This window comes from Neolamprologus multifasciatus, chromosome 1 (genome assembly GCF_963576455.1).
Source record: "Neolamprologus multifasciatus chromosome 1, fNeoMul1.2, whole genome shotgun sequence".
Classification (NCBI taxonomy): Eukaryota; Metazoa; Chordata; class Actinopteri; order Cichliformes; family Cichlidae; genus Neolamprologus; species Neolamprologus multifasciatus.
The window spans coordinates 15,804,911-15,822,017 of record NC_140439.1 but is presented as its reverse complement, the minus strand read 5'-3'; the positions used below and the strand labels follow the sequence as shown (position 1 = coordinate 15,822,017).

The 17,107-nt window shown below is 42.3% G+C and overlaps 1 protein-coding gene and 1 long non-coding RNA gene across 2 annotated transcripts; one reads left to right on the top strand and one right to left on the bottom strand.

Moving 5' to 3' along the window:
- The first annotated feature begins 634 nt into the window (after window positions 1-634).
- Window positions 635-15,869, top strand: gas6 (growth arrest-specific 6). Its single transcript, XM_085172234.1, has 15 exons — window positions 635-1,149; window positions 1,412-1,572; window positions 3,631-3,655; window positions 3,752-3,814; window positions 7,713-7,835; window positions 8,514-8,633; window positions 10,810-10,932; window positions 11,826-11,947; window positions 12,143-12,261; window positions 12,390-12,579; window positions 12,680-12,844; window positions 12,930-13,098; window positions 13,191-13,330; window positions 13,418-13,619; window positions 13,946-15,869. Exons 1-15 carry the CDS (start codon window positions 1,074-1,076, stop codon window positions 14,095-14,097), a joined length of 1,950 nt encoding a protein of 649 aa, XP_085028360.1. The 5' UTR covers window positions 635-1,073; the 3' UTR covers window positions 14,098-15,869.
- Window positions 3,351-7,230, bottom strand: LOC146525508 (uncharacterized). Its single transcript, XR_014876026.1, has 2 exons — window positions 6,818-7,230; window positions 3,351-6,593 (listed from the first exon to the last, which is right to left on the bottom strand). It is a non-coding gene; the product is annotated as an uncharacterized LOC146525508 (long non-coding RNA).
- Window positions 15,870-17,107: the final 1,238 nt, after the last annotated feature.

Genomic DNA, 17,107 nt, shown 5'->3' with positions numbered 1-17,107 from the left:
AAACTGTTCCTATGTCGGGTGGTTCTGGTCTGCAGGCTTCTGTACCGTCTGCCAGAGGGCAGCAGATCAAAAAGTCTGTGTCCAGGGTAATATTTGTTTTTTCTCAATTTTATTATAACTTGCCTGACAAGACACTGAGGAAAATGTTTATTGAGACTTTGGTTGTCTAAAACACTAAGTAAACTGCTTTCAAGAAGTTCTATGTTTTTATTGTAACAATGGCACTGATTTACTTTTTAATTTGTTAAAAGTAACAGGAGAACTAACTAAAACTATAAACTAAAACTAAACATTTGCAAACAATAATAATTAAGCTGAAATAAGAAAATTCACTTTGGATATAAAACTGAATTGAAAAGAAAAAAAAGTCAAAAGGGGAGGGGGGGGGGATAACAATTAGCGTAGTCTGTGCCACCTCATGCCCCCCTTTGGTTATGCCCCTGGACTAACATTTAAAATACTTTTGAAGGCATTGCAAAGTACTCGAGTATTGTTTACTTTAATACAAGTATTTACTTACTAACCACAAGTGCAACACCCAAATCACGGATTGCGTGCCAGTTAAACAGATTTTTTTTTCCCCCAGTGTGATGCGCGCGCACATGCACACACGCGAACACACACAGAGGAGGGAGGGAGGGATGAAGAGGTGTCTGCATCACTTCAAACTCCTGCCTGCACTTCTCAGAGAGCTACTCCTCCTCCTGAAGCAGAGACGAGCAGTGTTCCTCCGCAGACTGTCCGGTCCGCAAACGGCTAAGTAAAAGTCCCCACGCGCCGCGATGGGGACCAGCTGAACCGCACGCGAGGGGGGTAGAAGAGGTCGGTCGTGCAGTTTCCCGTGTAGTAGTAGTGAGCGTCCTGGAGGAGGAGGGGGACACAGACACACACACAAGCGCGCGCGACGTTCGTGTCCTATCGTAGACGTTAACGGCCAACGGTCGGAGCTAGTCACCTGAATACCTGCGGCGTTTCGCACCGACGCCTGCGCTTACACCGAGAGAGGCTGAGGAGGGGGTGGGACGGGGCAGGAGAAAGTTTCTCGAGCTTGGCGCAAACACAGCAGTCAAACAATGCGGCTGACCCCGACAAAGTCCTTTCCGTCGGCAGCGCTGCTAATCCTGCTGCTCGTCCGCTGGTCCGACAGCAGTAAGTAAACAGTTACATGCTAGGCGGCTAGCTAGCCCGCTAAACCCTCTTTGACATTTGAGTTGCAGCTGGTGATGATACACGTCTCGGTTATTGCCAGTACTGACGGTTAACGTTAGATATTTCGCAACATCCCTCACATTATTTTCCTGCGCCAGTGTATTGCTTAACCGCAGAGTTGTTTGACATTCACTTGCTCTTTTTTTTTTTAAAGGTGACTAAACTTTGCCCGTTTTGCTTTCTTTTGCCCTTCTTTCTTTAGTCTCACTGTCCCCTCAAGAGGCGAACCAGTTTCTGAGCAGACACAGGAGGGCGAATCAAGTCTTCGAGGAGACGAAGCAAGGACACTTGGAGAGGGAGTGCGTGGAGGAAAAGTGCAGCAAGGAGGAGGCCAGAGAAGTGTTTGAAAACGACCCGGAGACGGTGAGTGGTATGTTCACAAGTTAGTCTCAGCTGCAGCTCAGCAAAGGCTGCATGCGAGCAAAGGCGGGCTTCCTTCTCATCCTGTGAGGAGGTACTGCAGTACCACCAACTCCATCAGAGCACCATTACCTGCTGAGGTTGTGTTATGTACTGTAACTTCAGGGAGGCTGGGTGTTTACATCATGTTCATAATGACTACACACACACACTAATGATTCATTGTCTGGGCTGCTTGCTGTTAGTATTCATGCTTCAATAAGTCCAGCATGCCGATAGCTGTCAGGACACATAATATTCCCATGTCTGGGACTTGGCCGCTTTCCACGTCTTTCGTTTCTGTGACAGACACTGATTCAGCATGACTCTACTGTCATTTGTGAAATTCCCTTTTTAAATATATATATACCCAATCTCCTCTTCATATTGACATGTGTCCTTAAGTTGATAACAAATATGGGATGTAGCTGGATGTCTTTCTGTTTCTTTTTCTCATCATGTTGCATCTTCTGATGTTGCACATGCACACTTTTGCTCATGCATTTCATTCAACATTACTGTGTACGTTGCCCTGCTAATCTGAAGACACGTTTCCTACTTGACATTTAACATCGTACAAAATCCATCACACGGGCCATGCCCAGAAACCTGTACTGGAGATTAGTTTCCATTCTGCATTCATGAGTGTACACGTCAGCCTTTCCATCCATGTGAATTCATAAGCCTATTTTATATGTACTACAGTGTGCTGTATGTGCAAACAGGCTATAAATAATCCAAAGTGTTTAGAAAAACACACAGAACTTGGGCTTCTTGGGCTTCCTCAGGAAGATGATATGTGTTACAGCAAATAATAGTGCAGATGCATGCCCAGAATCTTCTGCAACAAGTCTACCCTAACGTGGCTGGATGCTTTTGATTGTGAACTCTGTAATTTCTCTTAATTTCTACATCTGACATTCATATTCAACGGTTTTAAGTGGTGGACTTGTGTTGGTGATGTCCTGCCCTTTAAATGTCACATTCACTCCTTAAGATTGGATATTGTGAATTGTAGTAGAGAGGGAGCGAATGAGGCAATCGATGACTTAAGATTACTTGTAAGATTAGTCTGGCGCTGAGAGAGGGAGGATTAAACTGAAGCTGAGGTGGATTCTGGTAAAAAGGGTGAAGTCAGGTGATGTCTGAGTCAGATCCACGCATGCTACCGGCAGAACACCAAATTACTCCTGTAAGTTTTGAACCTTGTCGTGACACAAAGCTGCAGTCTCACTCGTATCTGCATTATTCATCCTGAAAGGGCCCGTCTCTGACTCTGCATTTTATTCTGCTGCAGCTTTGTAGCTCTGCAGAGAGGGAAAGAGAGAGAGGCTGGGGGTGTTCCCAGTGCTTATGATCATCCTTGGCAATGGACAGTCATACCAAGTTTCTGGTCTCTCATTTATTTGATGACATACGGGACATACAAATGACAAGAAGGTGTCAAAACTAACTTGCTCAGTGTGAGGTTTAAATTTAGTCGTTTTGGTTAACCTTTGAAGGTCAGCTTATGTTTTAGGTCAGTGTATAATGAGACTTTACCCCACACAGAATTTTGCCTGATTAGTTTCACTTAATAAGACACCGGTCTCACGCAAGCCTGCTGCATCTGGCATCTACTGCAGCATGAGTGTGACTCTGTGCCTCCAGAGTCTCAGATTTTGGCCTATATGTGGAGAAGTGCTGCAGCCAGAAAGCAGGAGGGATGGTACTACTACCAGGAATGCAGAGAATGCTGAAGAAGCTCCTGTCATAGAGCTGTACCCTGTTAGAGCAGATTACAGAGTAATCATAGCCTAATCTCTGCATCGCACTGCCACATTTCATGATTGTTTATGAACTGTTTTTCCTGCAGAAGTGAGCTATAAACCCCCCCCCCCCAAAACAAATGCACAATTAAGTCAAATATAAGCAGAAACCTGTTACTAATTTTAAGAGTTCATTGAGACTGTATTGCCTTGTTTAGATTTTGTTTGCAAAGACATAACTTTACCCTCTGTGTTTTGTTTTTCTCTGATGCAGAACTACTTTTATCCCAAGTATTTAGGTAAGTTATCATTCTACCTAAAACCATTAATCTCTCTCTTGGCTGATTATACGTTTGTCATCCCTTCAACTGAATTCCATTTTTGTCTCTGTCTAGCCTGCCTGGACACGTTTGGAGATTCTGAAAAGAAAAAACAGGATCTGGTCACATGTGTCCACAGTAAGTTTTTTTTTTTTTTTTTTTTTACCTCCTCCTGTCTGCCTTTTAGCTTTATTGTTAGTCTGTGAATAGGTTAGATTAATGCATGTCTACATCCTGCTCTCTCATTTATTCTCAGTTTTTATTTCACTGAGAAAGTTGCTACATGAAGAGACAGGGAGCTAGTTATGTTGCAGAGTTGTGCTGCACTGCAGTATCACTGCTCTGCATCACACTCCAGTGTGTGCTCTCTGCAAGTACAGAAGCAATCGGAAGCAGAGATGTGCTGAATCTCTTTGCCACCTCCAGGTCCATTTTCTCAGCGTGGCACACCTAGCTCCTTTTAAAGTGAACTGTGTGTGCGTGAGTGTCTATGAGTAACATTGCAGCACTTTGCTACAGTGACGCTACACGTTGCTGAATGAGTGACACACCCCTTTAGTCGTCACATATTCGCGCACTCACTTCCTGAGCGACTGCGCCAGCCTCTTCGTGTGTGGGCTCGGCTGGGGAATGACGTAGAGACGATGGTCTGACGAGAGGATGGCTAAGGATTTCTGCTGCATCAGGATACAGGAGACCGGCTTTACTGCTATTGGCTGTTGATTGTCTTGCGGGGGAGGCGTTTCCATGACTCAGCTGCAGCATTGTGACATTTAAAGATACGGCAGTACTTTTTTTTCCACCAGTTGTCAGCACCATCTCCTTTCCACCATTTTTCTATCTCGCCCATCAGTTGCCTGTCACCACTGATGGTCTCAAAGCAGATTCTGGCTTTCCACCTATTTATTTATGGAATATTTCCGACATGCACAATGTATTATGGAAAAATGTACTGAGTTAATTCTCCCACTGCTCCCTGCTTCTGTTTCCTTAGTCTGCAGTTTTCTGTGAATGGTACTTTACAAAAACGGAGAAAAATAGATCACTGAAAGACACGTGTTACTGTTCTTTGACATCCACAGTATGGCACATTGTTACTTCTTTGGAAGCTTTGTAGGCTGTGATTCCACAGTGTGTGTTTTAACAAATGGAACTAAATTGCGAGTCTGTGTTGGAGGACCATTAAATTTTGAAGCAGCGGAAACAAGCTTGGCTCCTGCAGTTACACTTCTTGTTTAATGGTCTACAAAGCATCACTAACCAGTGGGGGGATTCTTTTTTTAATATCTGCCCTCCTTTGTCAGAGAGTACAATTGCATGCACTGATGCTGATATGCAAATATTTTCAGTTTTGATGAAGGAATATTACTTCAATGTAAAAAAAAAGAAGAAGAAAAAAGAAATAACTGATAAAATGTATTTTAGTAAAACATTCCTGCTATGTTATTTGTAACTGAGGGATCATCATCTGTAAAGCACTGACATCAGCTAAGTATTTGTGCACATAACGCTCAGTTTAAATACAGAGGCTTTTAATAAATGCACAAAGTTACATTACACCAATAGCTGGTAGTTGAGAAGATTAAGTCTGTTAAGGCAAATATACCCAACTATAGCATCCAACCTTAGGCATTATTAACTTAATTCAAACTTAAGATAATAAAACGGTCCTAATAATAATAACTTAAAAGTGCTGTTTAAATGTTTTTAGTGCTGTCTCTTAACATTTGTTTTTTGTCTTACTCTGCATTGATGAATTGCTGAGCTTTTCCTCATTGCCGGCATCATGCAGTGCTTTAATGTTTTTAAAGTCTAAATTCAGCTCACAAAATGATTGTTTCTATTTAGATTTTTTTTCATAAGGTCTTGCCCATTGCAGCAAACGGACCCCATGCTTCACGTAGTCTTGTTTTTGTTTAGGAGTGACAACCTGGCATTCCTGAAAAGATTTGGTTTTGTATTATGTTTCTGTTGACACTTTCACAGCATCCCAACTGTCATATGTGAAGCTGTCAATAGAGATTGTATAAACAAAATAAAGGTTCACAGATGCAAAGTACCACAAGCCGTTAGTGTGTAGTTTTGAGCAGCTGTCATTAGAGATGGCACGATACCACTTTTTTATGACCGATACCGATATCATAAATTTGGATATCGGCCGATACCAATATGAATCCGATATAGTGTGTTTTTTAATCAATAAAACTGTTCTTTTAATATCTTGCTGCTTTTTGCATAACTTCATACTCAAGTTAAAAAACAAACAAACACTAAAGCTATTCTGTTATACCTGTATGCAAAAAATACACTGCACCCAAAATAGTTCATAGTTCAGCAATACTGATCAATCTAATAAACTTAAACCTACTCCATCCTCCCTATTCTGGTATTTTAAAGAGTAAGCAACCTAACTAATAGGGTTCTAAAACTCCCAGCAAAAAAATAAAAAAAAAATAAGGAACCACCCTCCACCTCATGATGCTTAATTGAAGTAATCAACTTTAATTTGATGCAGTGTGAAAAAAAAATGCCCAGAAATAAATTATTTTTCAAGAATAATTAAATAGATTCAACATCTTTCTTCAACAGAATTGCAGACTGCACAGATTGTACCTTCCCAAAGGAAAAAGTACTATAGCTTACTAGGGTATATTAGACTTAATAGTTACTATATACAGTAATGGACTTCTATACATTTTACATCAGATTAAAACTTGGGCGTAAGATTCGGATAATTTTTTTTTCTAGACATTTTAAATGAGAATAAGAAAGAAAAGTATGTCTTTGTGTCCCCTTTTTCCTGTTAATGCCCTATCAGCCCCCCTGGCTAAACTTTGCTAGATCTGTCTCTGCACAGTTACCAGCCGTCAGCTGCGTAGAAAAGGATCCTGGTGTAGAAAGTAATATTAAATAAATTCTAACAACAGCTTATCAAGCTTAAACGTGCTGTTGTTGTTCAGCCGCTGGTTTCCTCTTTCTGGTGCAAAGTGGGCCAAAAACAAACAAGAGAGACGGACTCGTGACAGAGAAGCCGATCAGCTGATCGTTGATCAGTTTCACGATTGAAGTAGCAGCAGGAGAGGGAGGGAGGGAGGGAGAGAGAAGAAGAAGTCGCTCCATATATCGGTTGTTAAGCTTAACTCGGGAATGCTTTACAAACATTCAGAGATGAACTTACACATTTGCTTTACTTCTCTCTGGGATAACTTCCTCGGAGATGAAATGCCAGATTGGTAGCGAGGCTACAAATACACACAGCCGCTCTATCACGTGATGCACACTGCTCTGACGTGCTACGGTTATGAGCCGAGTTACGCCATGTTGCAAGTTTTGTGAGGTGCTTTTTTGATATTTAATGGATCGGATTACATTTTTTATTTCTCTCCGATATCCGATCCAGTAATTTACGTCAGTATCGGACCGATACGTAATATCGGATCGGTCCATCTCTAGCTGTCATGCAATGTTACAAAAAAGAAGTTGTGGCTTTGGGTTTTATATGCAAAAACACAAATCCCCTCTCTCTCTCTCTCTCTCTTCCCTCCCCTCCCCTCCCTCCCTCCAGTCTTTGTCATTTTCACTTTCTCTGAACTCCAGCTAACATGCCCAGACTTGTTGAGTACTCACCTCCTCTGCCTGGGAAGGAAACAGATTTGGAGAGAAAACTGAGCACTATTACACAAGCGTGCAGTGGGGGAAAAAAAGAGGGGGTGAATTAAGTGTAAATATTGAATAGAAAAGCAGCAAAAACAAGAATTAAAAATAAAGCTAAATATCAATTCAGTATTGTTTCTTGAGAAGTAGAGGACAGGTGGTGGGAATTAGGGCATGTCCGGAAAGAGAGCCTGTCCCAAGTTAGGCTATTTATACAGATCTCCCAATGTGCAGAACCTAAGAGAGATTCTGCATATCAGGAGTGTCCTCTGTCTGTTATGGTATACAGTTACACTGACTATAAGCAACCTTTGTACAGACTTGATGCTTAAAGCAGTAATAACATGTCTTTTTCTCTGTCTCTGTTTTCGCACACTTTAAGATATTCCCAATCAGTGTTCTCCCAATCCCTGCAATCCCAGCGGTACCGTCCGCTGCGAGGACAAAAAGGGCGACTTCCTCTGTCATTGTTTTACGGGCTGGACGGGAGCCACATGTGAGAAAGGTACTGTCATCATTATGGAAAGCTGTGTCCTGGAGCTCAGCAGAGATTGAATTTTTGCTCTGTCATCCTGGTACATCAGTGCAAATGTCATTACTGTGACCTTGGCTCTGACAGTGAACCCCTGTCCTGTCCACTGATAGAAACATCCTGCTTTTCTCATGTGTAAACTAATACCATTTTGTCTCTCAACAATGCTGGAATTAATTTGACCTTGAAAAGCTGTTATTGATGGCATGCTGTCTAATATCCAGCTCCTGCTGCAGTTATTAATGATGTGTGAATGGTGTGTAAGATCATTATGAAGTGCATGTATGGGAAGTGCTATTCCAGACTCCAAACTGAGGTTTGCATGCTTGTTAGAAGTTAAATCCACATAAGTTCTAAACTCTTACTGTGAGGGAGAGGGGAACACGTTTCTCTGATTTATGGCGCAGCAATCATTCCACACATTTCCACTGTGACTCATCCTACCACCTTACTGCGAGAGGAAACCAAAACAGATTCAGTTTGAGTCGGTCTGAGCCTTTTCCACTTGACAACCACAGTCCTCCTAAACACTCAGCCACAGTTACATACTGTGTCCCTTATTTGGAATGCACAACAAACAAGAAATTCACAGTCACTAAACTGCATCCAGCTGAAAGCAACCTGCATTTCTCACCTCTCTCCTGCTTGCAGATGTCGATGAGTGCAGCAGGAGAAATGGAGGATGTGACCACGAGTGCAACAATACTGTGGGCAGTTACCACTGCTCCTGTCGCCAAGGCTACACACTGTCAGGACGTCAGCTGTGTAATGGTAAGCCGCAGACCACAGATGCACGTCTTATAGCTGTAATCAAGTCAGCACTGCTGCAAATAAACACATCATCGGCATTTACCAATTCTGAATCCACTTCCCACTCTGAAAATGTAAATTCTTTTTAGTCTTGTATAATTGATTATGTTGTATTTTTATCTACTTCTGCTTTGGACATGTATTTATATTTTGTATTTAATATAATATCAGTCTCATAGACTGTAGATGGACGTACCCACGATGACGTCATCCATTGGTCTCTGGACTCATTTTGAGCCTCAGTGTTAACAATTTGGCAGCCTCCACATTAGTTTTTTAAAACCAGAAGTTAATAGGTCTGGTGTCCCACAAGGATCGATTCTCAGTCCAGGCCTTTCTTTTCTTTAACTTCTTCCCCTGGGCCTGATTTTTAAAAAACATGGACATGCATGCATATCTTTCCCATGCAGACAACACCTAAATCTACATGCCTATAAAAAGAAATGTCAATTCAACCCCTAAACCACTACAGAAGTGTCTGAAAGATATCAGATCACAAGAAACTCAGATCATTGTGTTCAGACCCGGTGGTGTGTGTACTACTCCTCTCTTGGATCTGGGACCAAGTGACTAACCTTGATGTCAGACTGGACTGTGATTTTATACTAGATAAGCATATAAATTCCATTATTAAAGCTAGTTTTTATCATTTTTTCAGTTTTTCATTTCAGACTTTTGTCCAGATTCAAATCCATTCCCCCCCCCCCCCCCCCAATTTTTGGATGTCTTATTTTATCACAACAAATCTGGACTACTGTAATGCACACTATATTGGTCTTAGCAAAGCTTCCCTTACTTGCCTACAGTTAGTCCAAAATGCTTCAGCTCGTCTTTAAACTGGAGCACATCTCCCCCGTCCTGGCCTTCCTTCACTGGCTCCCTGTTTGTTCATTTTAAGATTTTATTTTATTTTTTTAGAACCTTTAATGGATTGGCATCACCAGACATATCTCAGCTCTTAACTCCATTTAAAACATATATTAAAATGTTATTCTTTGGCTTTTAATTCAGAATGTGAGCGGTGTGTTCTAACCTTCTATTTGTTACTGTTGTTGTTGCTGATTTGTTGTGTGGTGTTTTGGTGCTTTGTACAACACTTGTGTTTTTAAAAAGTACTTTTGTAAATAAACTGATAATTTGTATAGTTGCATGTTGCATCCATAAACTACACAGGGACAATGCATAGACACACACAATGCTAATTATTGTTAAATACTAGAGCAATAAGATGATAGTACTGTGTTTGTCAGATAATCCATTAAAATGCTCCAGAAACACATACCTGTCAATCAAAGCTGCCATGCCCCAAACTCCAGTGTTCAGATGGACGAGTTATTAACAAAAAAAAAAAAAAAACTCTCCCCACTTATATGGAATTTAGTGGCTGAAAGCATTTTGACACGATGCTCTGTGGGAACTGAGTGGTCACTGAAAAAAAGTGCAGTTTCTGGCCTCAGAAGTTGCAGCTTAGCCTCCATACCCACGGACTGCAGATGAAAACTAGCCAGTAGCTAAATCTAGTTCAGGGCTTCTTTTCTTTTTGAAATCAGTGTTTTTGTGTATAATCCCTGACAAAAAAATAAAACTAAAGTTAAATTTGTAATTATTCTGAAGTTCAAGTCCCTGAAACAGTCCAGCAGCAGTGTTATTCTGTCTTGTGTCATAACCATCACTGTGAGTCCATAAAAGAACACATGGCTTCGATTAGTGAACAAACGAGGCAGAAAATAAAACATTACAAGCTCATGTTTTCCTAATGTGGACCCCTGTGTGAACTCACACAGTTTTATTTATAGTTTTAGCTTTCCCCCCAGAAAAGAGAAGTCTGAGAAAGGCCTCAAACTGTTGTGTGATTTAACATCCTGAAAGGTTCCTTCTGTAAATATTTATTTCAGTGTAACTGCAGTGCTGGAACATACAGATACTGTGTATTAAATATGCAAACAATACATCCATATATTTAATTATGTTTTTTTGGAGGATTAAATGGTACAAAGCACATCAGAACCAGGTTAAGTTTCCATTCTTCAAATTACTCCCACTGGATTGTCCGATGTCTTTTCCTTTTGAAATGTTCCTGAGCCCTTACACGTGACTTTTGGAGTCTCAAAGCTGAGGACATTTTGGTGTCTTTCAGATCTGGACGAGTGCAAGATCGCGGGTGTGTGTGGAACGGCACGATGTGAGAATAAGGAGGGTGGCTACGACTGCTTGTGTGACATCGGCTATGTTTACGACAATGAAACCAAAAGCTGCGTCGGTAAGTGTGTTTAACTACACATAAATCCACTTGGTTTAATCAGAACTGACTGAGGAAAAGCTTTACCCTCAGTGGGGCTCGGTGCAGCTGCGTAGCAGGGTCAAGAAGGGAATGCAAAGGAGAAATTGTATATAAGTAGGTAACAGGTCACTGTGAGCAAGTCTGCGTTTAGAAAAAGATAACTCAGGGAGTAAACATACAGCCTGAGCCATTAATGCACCTTTCCTTGGTAATTAATGGTAATCACTCTAAAGAAAATATGGTAGAGCGAAACCGCAGCAATCCTGTATTTCAGGATTTATACATGACAGCTATCACACAAAATCCTACTAGTTACCTTGGAGCTCAGTTATTGGACTCGAGCTCAAGATACACGCACACAAATCTGATCTTCCAATTTTTTATTCCACAATATGTGTGATAACTTAGCCACCAAATCATATGTGTTGAATCAACATGGAAAAGAATCTGCGGATTTAAACCAAAGCTTTGAATTACTCATCTGCCCAAGTTCCAATCTCTACTGGAAACCAGACTTTTCATAACCTCATTGTCCCTCCTTAGAGAATTACTGCTTATCATAGCCTGCTCATGGCCATGTAAGGTTATATATGAAGTGTGGCGATACCATCCAGTCAGCGTCAAAGGCCACTTAACTCAAGTGTTGTTTGCATTCCCTGATATGTTCCCCCCCCCCCCCCCCCCCCCCCCCCCCCGCATTCCTGGATCTGATGTTTTGTTGATCCTTGGGGGTCATGTTTTGACTAATCCCTCTGTTGATGTGACTTTCATAATTTTATGAACTCTCTTCTTCTCTGTAATTCTCTCATGTCCCAGTCGTCACTCTGAGCTCTCACGCCCTTTAATTTCTCCAACCTTGTGTCGCTTGTCAGATGTGGATGAGTGTGAGACGGGTGTCTGTGAAGAGGAGTGTTTGAACACTCAGGGGAGTTTCCACTGCTTCTGCGACGGACGCCAGGGTATGAAGCTGGCGCAGGACCTTCGGAGCTGTAAGGTGAAATACAAAAACCAGTTGCCGCTGTTGTTAAATGATGATTAAAAGCTATGTCTGTTGGACCACGTGCTATTTTTCTTGCCTCTACCATCCCATCATGGGTTAAAAAGTACAATTTCAAGTGCCATCTTGTATGTGTGCATGATTCTCATGACTTTATCTCCACGCTGGTTGTGTGTTTGTTCTCTCCTCCAGCCTATAACTCCCTGCACAACACCGGCCCTGAAGAGGAACCCCCGCTCTCTTTACCTGGGACGCATGTTCAGCGGTGTTCCAGTGGTGCGGCTGCGTTTTCGCCGCAGGGTTCACACAGGGTGAGAAATTTCTGTTGGATTTTTCAACGTGTTCATCAGCAACAGCTGTCTTGTCTTGGAGGCATTTTCGTCTTAGTTACCTTTGGACAAAGACCATCTTCATTGCTGTTTCCTAATTCTCTTTTCAGCTTTTCAGCAGAGTTTGACTTCCGCACCTACGATCACGAGGGAGTGATCTTCTTTGCTGGAGGTCACCTAAACAGCTCCTGGATCGTGCTGGCGATGAACCAGGGGAAGCTGGAGCTGCAGCTGAAATATGGCGGCGTCAGCAGGGTCACCAGCAGCGGACCTATTGTCAGCGATGGCCAGTGGAGGAAGGTCTGACTCTTCTGCTGAGGATCAAAACAAATAATACTACGCTGTATACACTGTCTTCATTAGCTTATTAAAAGCTTGTTAAATGTCCGGTTTTAACCAGATCTCGGTGGAGGAGCAGGGGCGGAGCCTAGTGATTAAGATTGACAGGGAAGCAGTGATGAAGATTGCGGTAAACGGGGACCTGTTCACACTGAAAAAGGGGATGCATGAGCTCAACCTCACTGTGGGGGGAGTGCCTTTCAAAGAGGACAGCCTGGTCAATAAGGTGTGTGTTTTGTTTTTTTTAATGTATACACCACAAAGAGACTTTCACACATTTCCTAACTGTTGTGACTTCATTCGTTCCTCAGGTGAACCCTCGTCTTGACGGTTGTATGAAGGAGTGGCGCTGGCTAACGGGTGAAGACACCTCCATACAAGAAACCATCAGGTCTAATGATAACATGCAGTGTTTCAGCAGTGAGGATCCAGGGGCATATTACCCCGGCACAGGCTTTGCTCTCTTCAACATCACCTATGGTACATGCGTGTTTGTGTTCATAGCTTGAACAACTCTTTGTATTCATTGTAAGCACATGTGGTCATCTTCATCCCCCTGCCCTCCTCTTCAGAATCACAGAACCTGAGCGTCCGCTTGACCCTGAATCCAACCACTGCTATCGGGGTGCTTTTTGCACTGGTTCACCAGGACAGAGTGCCTCTCTCCATTGCTCTGGCTGATTATAACCCTGTAACCGATGAGTGGCGAGATGTGAGTAAATACATCTCGCACTGTGCACTTGTTCAAAACCACTTTCTGTATATTTGATATGCAAACTGACTTCCTGTGTGTCTTTAGTTTGTTCTGGTGTCTGTAGGTAATGTCGTCATTGCCAGCTCTCCTGCACCCTTCTGTGATGGTATGAGTCATGAAATCCAGGTGACAGTCTCTGGTAACCAGACCCTTCTGCTGGTCGACGGCCATTCTGGACGAAGTGAAGATGCTGAAGTTCCCACCGGCCTCCTGCCACAGTCTACTACCTTCATAGGAGGCCTCCCTGGTGAGCACATACACACTTACACAGAACAGAAAAGTTTTCCATAAAGTTTTTAAAGTACTTCCTACCTCTATTGAAGAGTATCAGCTTCTGTTATTGTCTGCATGACTGCTGGGTTCAGACTGGAAAACATCCCCGGCAGCTAGAATCTTGCAAAGTTCTCAAAGCTGAAAGAACAACATAAGATTTTTTGTAATGCAATAATTAAAAAAACAACAACAAAAAAACACACAAAACGCCCCACATGACAACAGATGGATGAATGTTTTCACTGACACGTTGAACAAAGTGAATGTTATTTGGACACTTCTTGTGATTTCCACCCTCAGATGTTCCTCTGGTGTCCACGCTGGTGTCGACACCCTACAGCGGCTGTATGGAGGTCAGTGTTAACGGGCAGCCTCTGGACCTGGACCGGGCCATCCACAAACATAACGACATCCGCTCGCACTCCTGCCCCCTGCTGGACTCCCACCAGTGAACGGCGCTTGAATCTGCCAAAACCAATCCATAAGCAGTTCATTGAGACAAGGGGGTGATGGGAAAATGTTTTTAATTGGAATATGTCACAGTGTGGCTTGAGCCCAAGATCACCCCTTCCCCTCCATCCTCTCCCTCCCCGGCCTTATCCTGTGATGACACTGCTGCCTAGAAGCAGTGGCAGGGATTTTCACAGCAGTCTCAGTGTTATGACCCAGCAAGTTAGTTCTTCTGCCAGTGAGTAACACCCCCTGTACAAAGGGAATAATAGCTGCACAGCATTGCCTGAAAACTGGCTGTGTTTTAAAGCCTCGTAAGCTCACAAGAACATGCAGGGTCTAATCCAAAATCAATGCTACGGGTTTGGTCCGGGGTCAGCCTTCTACGCCTGGTATCCTGTGCATAAACGCAGATCTAACTGGAGGTTTGTAAGCAACGACTAGTCTGTGCTCGTGTTGCTTACATCCAGCTCACTTAAGGTCCACGTTCACAAAGCTTGAATTAATCGAGTGCTAATGTAGAATCTCCAATTAAATGAAAATGTAAGAATTAAAAACACAGGGACCAGAAGACAGTCCTACTCAGCTACTTCACTCAGAGAAAATGTGTGAACAGGTGCTTAGATCTTCAGTGAATAAATCCCATTTGCCCTTAAACCCCCCCCCCCCTTGCCGCAGCGAGGCGATATGAACTTTGCGTTCTGTAGAAAATATTGCACATCGTTGCAGGTATAAATGGACTGGCTTCTTGAATTCCCCCCCCCCCCCCCGCTCTCGATTGGAGGAGCACTCCATATCTGCCTGCAACTTCGAAAATCAACCGTGTGCCTACAAAAGAACAAACCAACCCACACTTGTCGACAGCTTCCCTCTAAACAGGTGAATCAGTTCCCAAAGGTGCAGCACTGCAACCCAGCAAACTAACCGACGCTTTGCAGTGTGTGCCCCTGAGGATTTTCTCTTTTAAAGAACAGACTTGCACTCGTGTTCATCACAAAAAGGCCCCTTCTTTTCCCAAAAATCACCCAGTCACAGTTAAAGCCTGCCATATACCAACCCGAGGACAGTAGATTAGACACAGAAGCACAGGGAGACAGGAAGGGGCCTTCTCCACAAGGGAGAGAGAGCACTGCATTGATCACACCACACAAGCTACTGAGAAAGGAAAAGAGGGCGCTGTAATATACTGAATATGTAAATAATGTGACTGTACAATGCTTTATAGAAGACAGAGCAAACACTACCTTAAAATCCCCCTTGAGGCACATTTATGGTCCAAAGTTCAAAGAAAGATCAGAGTCTCTCAACTTCATCTGCTTCTTAAAAAAAAAAAAAAAAAAAGGTTTCAGCGACAAATCATGGTGGAACTGGGAGACTGTGAGAGCAATACCCAGGGATCAAAGTAGCATCAAGCTTTAGAGACTCAGTTTTTAATTTGATTTATTGGTGCTCAGCGAATCAAAACACAGTAACAACAAAGAATGTCAGAAGAGCGAATGCCTAAAGGGCTCCAGTGTTATTTTACATCCCTGTGTAAGGTATCATTTTCTAGTTTTCTGATGGATGAATGCCAGAATATAGAGCTTGACTTGTTAATGTCTTATTTTATTTTTTAATCATATGTGATGTATCTTGAACTTCTAGTTTTTATTTTTCACCTTAACTGCCAGTATGTGTATGATGCTGAGAGAAGTCTGCCTTTTTTGAGTTTTAACTTCCCTCAGCAGTGAAAATCCTATTTAAAAAAATAAAAAATAAAAGCAGCTGTATGAAAGTCACTGAGTAAAGTTGTGTTTTGAAAAACAAAAACACATCCGTACACCTTGTGCTTCTGTTTCCGATGCTCTCGACTGTTGCGGCATAGCTTAAGCTGTGATGGAGCTCAATATTATGCTTTAATACGGAACCCGAGGCAGGGTGACCTTGAAAAGAGAAGAGCTAAAACTTTCTTTTAGACAGAGGATAACCTGAGGGGCTGCATCAGGGGTCTCAAACCTGTGATTCTAGAGCCACATGTGATAGTTTTGCCCTACATCTACAGTGGCTTTGCCATTGGACTGTTTTTAAAGCTGTTAAACTGCTGTATGTTTCAGTTATTGTCAAAGTAGGCTGCTTTTAATGTAATTAAAAGCAGCCTAGGATTGGTGCTCATATATAATGTACTAACAAGTGAATGCAGTGGAAGTAGTACTTTAAAGGAGCTCATGAATGAAGAAAAGAGAGGATAGATGGAAGGAGGCTAGTGAATCAGAAAGTGCAGATGATTAGTGAGGATGAAGGGAGGGCACCTACGAAGAGTGGAAGATGGTCCAGATGACATACCTGTGGGGGTAATGAAGATGTGTAGAGGGCAGTGGACTTTTTGATCAGTGAATTATGTGAGGCCTGCTATGATGTCTAGTTTGGAGATAATGACACTGGAAAAAAGGAAGTGGAGGTAACAGAGCTGAAGATGTAAAGGTTTTCATTGAAATGACCAGGAGGGACCGGAGTAGAAATGAGAAGACGTGGGAGAGGTTATAATCGACAAGGGAGCTACCAGGCATGACGAAAAGAGGAAGGAATAATAGAAATAAAGGGACACTTTTGTCTGTGCTTTCCAACATTCGCAACTGAGGTTTAGTATCTTATCCATGGATACTTTGGCATGCAGACTGGAGTAGCCTGAGATCAATCCATGATCTCCTGATTGGAAGACAACCTGCTTTATCACATGAACATTCACCTGTAGCTAGTCTACTTTAAAGTAATCTTAAACATGATAATCTCTTTCAATCCTCCTGTTTGTAAGAAAAATAAGTTTGGTGGGGTTTTTTTGTTTGTTTGTTTTAATATAATGTGATAAATGAAACAAAAAATAGAGTTTTGCATTGAAACTGTAACTGCAGCCCACTACAAAATAGTCACTTGTGTTAAAATGGCTGTGTCACCTTTATTAGAGAGTTCCAATATAGTTTGTGGCTCCATTCAGAATTATTTATTTTTGCAAAAACAACTCAGAAATTTATATTT

Excerpts from the sequence above, each read along its gene's own strand:
- gas6 (XM_085172234.1), top strand. The coding sequence starts at position 1,074 with ATGCGGCTGACCCCGACAAAGTCCTTTCCGTCGGCAGCGCTGCTAATC. Across the intron at positions 1,150-1,411 it reads CGTCCGCTGGTCCGACAGCA|TCTCACTGTCCCCTCAAGAG; the intron begins GTAAGTAAACAG and ends TTCTTTCTTTAG. Across the intron at positions 13,331-13,417 it reads TAACCGATGAGTGGCGAGAT|TTTGTTCTGGTGTCTGTAGG; the intron begins GTGAGTAAATAC and ends GTGTGTCTTTAG.